The sequence below is a fragment of the Vicugna pacos genome, unplaced genomic scaffold (assembly GCF_048564905.1).
Source record: "Vicugna pacos unplaced genomic scaffold, VicPac4 scaffold_76, whole genome shotgun sequence".
In the NCBI taxonomy this organism is placed as follows: domain Eukaryota; kingdom Metazoa; phylum Chordata; class Mammalia; order Artiodactyla; family Camelidae; genus Vicugna; species Vicugna pacos.
The window spans coordinates 982,255-988,254 of record NW_027328757.1 but is presented as its reverse complement, the minus strand read 5'-3'; the positions used below and the strand labels follow the sequence as shown (position 1 = coordinate 988,254).

Here is a 6,000-nt window from a genome sequence, read left to right as displayed (position 1 = left end):
AGGGCAATAAAAACATTTCCAGAAATGAACTCAAAGAATCAAGAACTCACAAACCCTTGCTGAAAAAAATACTGAAGTATGTACTTCAAAAGGAAACACTGATGTGGAAAAAGGAATGGTGAGTGAAGAACTAGTAAACATGTAGGTAGATCTAAATAAGCATTGGTTGTAAAAAAAACAATAATAAGGATGATGAATAATTTAGGAGTATGAAAACAAACTTGGAGGGACATGGTTTGGTTAAAACTTCCTATGTCTTTGAATTGCTTTAAGGGAAGCAATTACTAAAGCAATCCCTAAACTTTAAGGGAAGGTAGAATTATTGAGAAACTTTAGACATTTGAAGAAAAAAAAGTATATATAACTTCCAAACCAGTCGGAGGAAAAAAGAATTTTGAAAACTAACTAATAGAAAAAGAGGCAAGAAAGGAGGAATAAAAGCATATAAAAAAGCAGAATAAGAGAGAAATTTCATGATAAGGTGATGTAAATAAATCCATGTGTATCATTAATCACAATAACTGTAACTAGACTAAAACTTGTGAGTTTAAAGACAGAATTTTTGTGGCATTTAAAAGCCTAAAATTTATCTACTTTCTGTTCATAAAAGTCATACCTAAAACATAAAAGCATGGAAAGTGATGGAAAAAGACATGCCAGGCAAATACTAACCAAAGTTGATGTAGCTATGTTATTGTTAAGCAAAACATACTTTAAAGTAACAAATATTATTAGAGATAAAGAGTGTCACAGAACAGTGATAAAAGGAATAATTCACCAGGAAGAAGAACAATTTAAAATCTGTCTGCACCTAAATGTATTACCTTAAAATGTATAAAGAAAAAATTGACAGAATTACAAGGAGATACCAACAAATCTATCTTCGGTGGTAAATTTTAATACACCTCTTCATGTTGGTAGAGAAAGTGGGCCAAAAATTAACAAGAATGTGGAAGATCTGAACAACAAAATAAAAAATACTTGAGTTTACATATATAATACATAATTCTGTACCAAATAATTACAGAATACTTATTCTTTAAAAATACACATAAATCATTTATCACATTATTTTATCAAAATGCAATAAAATTAGAATTCCCAGAAACAAAAAGATAAAAAAGAATATACTTGGAAATTAAAAGAAAAGTTATAAAACCAGTTTGCACGATATCATCCCATTTGGGAAAAAAATAAGATCTATGTTATACATTGAACAAAAACTTTGGAAAGAGGCACTCAGAATGGTTAAGAGTGGTTATTTATGGTTTGTTGGCTTACAGTTGATTTTAAACTTCGCTTTATTTTTAAAGAATTTTTCTGTATTATTAAAGTTTCCTGCTTGGAGCATGTAAGCATGTTTTTTTTTTCTAATTAGAAAAAATTCAACAATGAATTTTACTTAGGATAATGTGCAGAAAAATAAGTTGCCTGGGCTAGTCAATAGCCTAACTGGCCTCCCATTTCCATTTTTGCCTCCTCATACATTCTCTTCTCAAAGCACTTAGAATAAAATTCAAATTCCTAAACTTAGCCTGCAAAGTTCTACATGACATTGCTCCAGCTTACATTTCCAATCTTACCTCCAGGCACACTTGCCAGATTCACTCTGTTCCAACCACACTGGCTTTCATTTCCTTGAACTCTACTCTCTAAGTTCTTTCTCTCATGGGTCTTCACATTTGCTATGCCTTGCACCTAGAAGCCCCACTGCCCTCCTTCCCCCAACACTCTCTTTGCCTGGCTAAGTCCTAGTAATCTCCATGTTTCAGCTGAAGTACAAAATCTTTAGGGAAACCTTTTCTGCTCTCCCTCCCCAGACTGGGTTTGAGTTCTCTGATAGTCTCAAAGCACCCATTCTTTTCCTTCGTAGTAACAATAAACTTGAAAATCTATGTTTATGTGTTTATTTGGTTATTGTTGGTCTCCACCACTAAACTACTTGCTCCACAAGGACAGGGACCACGTCTGGTAGGCTCATTGCTATATCCCCAATACATAACATAGTGCTAGGAATGTGGTAAATGCTCAGTGGATATTTGTTGAAAGAATGCATAAATGAATGCATGAATGAATGACTGAATCCTCACAAATGCTACTAGGGGTTATAGAACCAAAAAGTGAGGTAAAGAAGTTCCTGAAGGAGAAGGCTAGTGATATGCCACAGTGGCGGTTTTAACTCCCAGTTCTCCTGGTAATGCTCAGATTCATGGAAAAATTCTGAGAAGACAAATTTCCTTTTGCATTCTCTTTTTCTCCATTTGCTTTACTGGACAATTCCTCTTTAAAGAAAGAAAGTCCTGTGAATTAGCTTAAAAACAAAACAACAACAAAGTTGTTACTTCTGAGGCCAAGGACAGTGAAGCAGTATGATTTGTAGATGGGTATAAATTACTGGATCACATTTCATTGTCTTAAAGCTCTGTTGCATTAATACAGTGCCACATAACCAAAGCCCAATTCAAGTGGGCTTGGATATGCTCTATGCTGTCTTCCAGGGACAACTTGTACACATTCAGTCAGCTTGACTAATGATGGTCTCTGTAATTAGGGCCAATATATAGGAAAAAGAGATATATTTTTCACTGACTCACTGTTGCTTTCTAGGGAAGAAAAATGCTAGTAACCAGTCATGCTTGCTCTAGAGTTTAAAGTTTAGGGTGTAACTTGAAATTCTTAAAATATGGCCTTTTAAAAAGATATTAAGAAAGCAAACCAGGACACCCTTTTGATCCTGTAACACCACGGGCTTAAACTCACAGACACTAACTTCCTTTCAGTTAATCTCACCAGCAACACTTGCCCTCAAAGAGGAAAGTCATTTTGGTAATTTCAAAGTCAAATTCTCTACAAGAGCTTGGTGTTTTAACACAATCACTTTTTCCAAAATCTCAGTCTTTTCCTTCTATTCAGTATAGTCACAAACTAGATGCTTGGCTGTTGTCTGCATAGTTAAATCTAGAAAATATGTTTGAACATTTAGTCCCTTAAGAGTTCACATAGAAGCAATAAACATCTTTCAGTTATTCATCTCTTTTCAAAATTTACTCCCAGGTAAGTCCAGAGTTCTACAATGATACGTGAGACCAAGTCACACAAGTTTTTAAATATAATTTATTCATAAATAATTCTAAAATAAACTTACACAATACAGTACAGAAGAGGCACGATACATTGGCATAATTCATAAAACTAAGTGTGTCTAATTAAGAATAAATATAGGAAATGAGAGAAAACAGGATTTGTAAATGCACCACACTTTTCTTTATATTCTTTTTAAATGTCAAGGAATTCAATTACTAAATATAAACACAGTACTCAAAAAGGCATTGTTAATAATTATTAATGCACAAAAGGAAAAATATTTTTAACCTAAATAGATCCAAACACTGAAAGCAGGACTGAGGAAGCCAAATAACACTGTGTGCTCAAGAGTATTCTTATTCAAGCAAAACATGTCGTTAGTATGGTGCATCAGACTATTTATAATCCTTTGTTATTTATATATTCTATAACAATAGTGAGAGCCTAAACAGAGAACAGGCAAAATCATTTGATTAAATCAACAAAAAAAGGAAACTGAATAAACTTTTCTGGTGATAATAATGACCAATTGCTATGCAACTGATTGTATCATGTTATAATCAATTGGCTTAAGTTCTTTCGACCACTGAAACAAGTGGACCAACTATTTCACGGTCATATTTCAGTTATTTAATTGACCATGTAGTAATCTAATTGGTTAACCTGTAAATTCTATCCAGCGATCACTATAAAAATGAAATAGCTTATTAGTATGAGAAAACAATATTTCTTGCTAGAGTAAAAGAAATGACTGTAAATGATCACAATATCACTAGAATTGATAGGCCCTTTCTGAAATATATCAGAATAATACAGAGAAGATTGAAACCATTAAGCAATTTTTTCAGTTTTTAGTTTTTTTAATCAGTGCTGTTTTACCAAGTTTCCTCCTTATCCATGCAGTTTCAGAAGAAATTAAGAAAATCCAACTCTCGTTTCATAGTCACGGTAACTTCGAGAGTCTCACTTTCAAGGATATAGCAAGCTTTGGCACTGTTGCATTCCACAGGATGGGGAAGGGTTAGCAACAGTTTCCTAAACAAAACAAAACAAAACAAAACAAAATAAAAACCTAGAATCAGTGATATCAAGAAGATGTCACTTTTAATAAGGCAATGGGAAGTAATATATACCAGTAGAATATTATTAGGAACCAAAAAAACTATTTAGACAGTATGACTACTGGATCAAAACTATGCCTAAATAACACAAATAGTATACTGGTTTTTTGGCCTTAAAAATCCAAGCAGTGGTTTTGATGACTCCTCTTTTTTTCTAAATTGGCCTCATTTTGTATTATATAAACATAGTCTCAGGCTAGGGTTATAGGTATAGAACTACAAGCATTGCAACCTTAAACCAGTTGGATAGGTCTGTTGCCAGTCATATTTATGTGTAGATGGAATGTGGCTGACTGATAGAAATCTGAAAATTGGAATGATTCTATGATAATTCTGGTAACACAACTTTGGGCTGAGTCTCTACTACGGGTGTAGTTATTGAAACTCAGGCCTGGAATGATTTCAATACCAGATCAATGAAAGTGCTTTTCTCTGCTTCCTTCTGGTTCTTTCTACTATACATTGACAAAAATTCCCTGTGAGAGAATCCTGAGTGTATTTTGCAGTTTATGGCTCAGTTACTAGATTACTAGATAGCTGTATGCTTTAGATGAATGGCTGGGATGAGACATCCATAATTCTGTCATAGTGGTATGAATCTGAATTATGTATGGGGTTGGCACATGCTGGTATCTGAAGAAAATTAAATACATGAAACACTTGTTACCTCACATTCTCAGTAGAGGAGCTTTGAGTATCTCTACAAAAAGTGGACAGAAAAGCTCTTTTAGAAGGTATAAGATCCAAATCAGTAAAGGAATGTGGTAATTTTTAGGGATACTTATTGAATACCTGTACAAAGGACTAGTATTTGAAAACGAAACCCTTGAAAATCAATTTCCTCTTCACTCATTTGCAAAGACCTAAGTTCAGGAAACTGGGCTCATTGAAAGTATTTATCACATATCTCTGGAACTTAAAGAAGAAATTTTTTCTTACTCTTGTCTCATTCTAGATATTTGAGGTAAGAGAAACAGCTCCATCCACTTGAAGTAATTAAATTGCATTGTATTTTAATATAGCCTGTAATATTTGGCATCTCAAAAAAAGTGGCTGCAAAAAATATTTAGAGTCCATCTTTTTAACGCTGTTTACAATATAGATTGTGCTAGAGTTGTATTTGCTTTATCTCTTAGTCTACAAATGATAATATATTCACTTTTAAAATAAAGCAAAACTCAGTGGTGGTAGCTTCATTGCACTAAAAGACAACTATAATCAGCTGAAGAAGGAGTTCGAATGATAATGTGTACTTCTCTGTCCAGAGAAAAATAAATTCAAAAGAGACAGTGGCCACTGGAATGATCCATCTATACCTGTGTTTTTGTCCAGTCGTTAGTTGTGTGGCTTCACATACTAAAATTTTGAGTATAAAGTGTGCTCTTAGAAGAAGGGAAGTACTTTTGTCTAGTCTGTTTTATGGTCTGATATCTGAAGTGAGATTTACATTTTAAACAAAATAAAATTCTACAAATACTTAACCATGTACAATTTACTGAAGAACAGGACTGTATTTTATACTGGTGTCCCCTTCCTGTGTCTAGCAGAAAACTTCATAAATGTTTATTGAGTGAATGAATAAATGAATAAAAAGCAAATAGATCATCATGAATGATATTTCAATAATCAGTATAGATTAGTACTATAATAAAATACGAATGAACATTTAAATCCAATCCCTCTGCTTTTACTTTGAAAATATATTTGCTTTTTAAGAAGCTACCAGTTTAATCACTGGTAAAATGTTTATTCAGTGTTAATTTTCATTAGAAATTATTTAAATGCAAACAATACT

General features: G+C 33.0%; 1 protein-coding gene across 4 annotated transcripts in view; it reads right to left on the bottom strand.

Moving 5' to 3' along the window:
- Nucleotides 1-3,920: 3,920 nt before the first annotated feature.
- Nucleotides 3,921-6,000, bottom strand: part of DNAAF6 (dynein axonemal assembly factor 6) — a 35,805-nt gene continuing 33,725 nt past the window's right edge. For all 4 annotated transcript variants that reach the window (XM_015247812.3, XM_072957800.1, XM_072957801.1 and 1 more), the window contains exon 7: nucleotides 3,921-4,119. In XM_015247812.3, coding sequence (XP_015103298.1) covers nucleotides 3,990-4,119 — 130 coding nt within the window. In that variant the 3' untranslated portion in view covers nucleotides 3,921-3,989. The remainder of the gene's footprint in view (nucleotides 4,120-6,000) is intronic.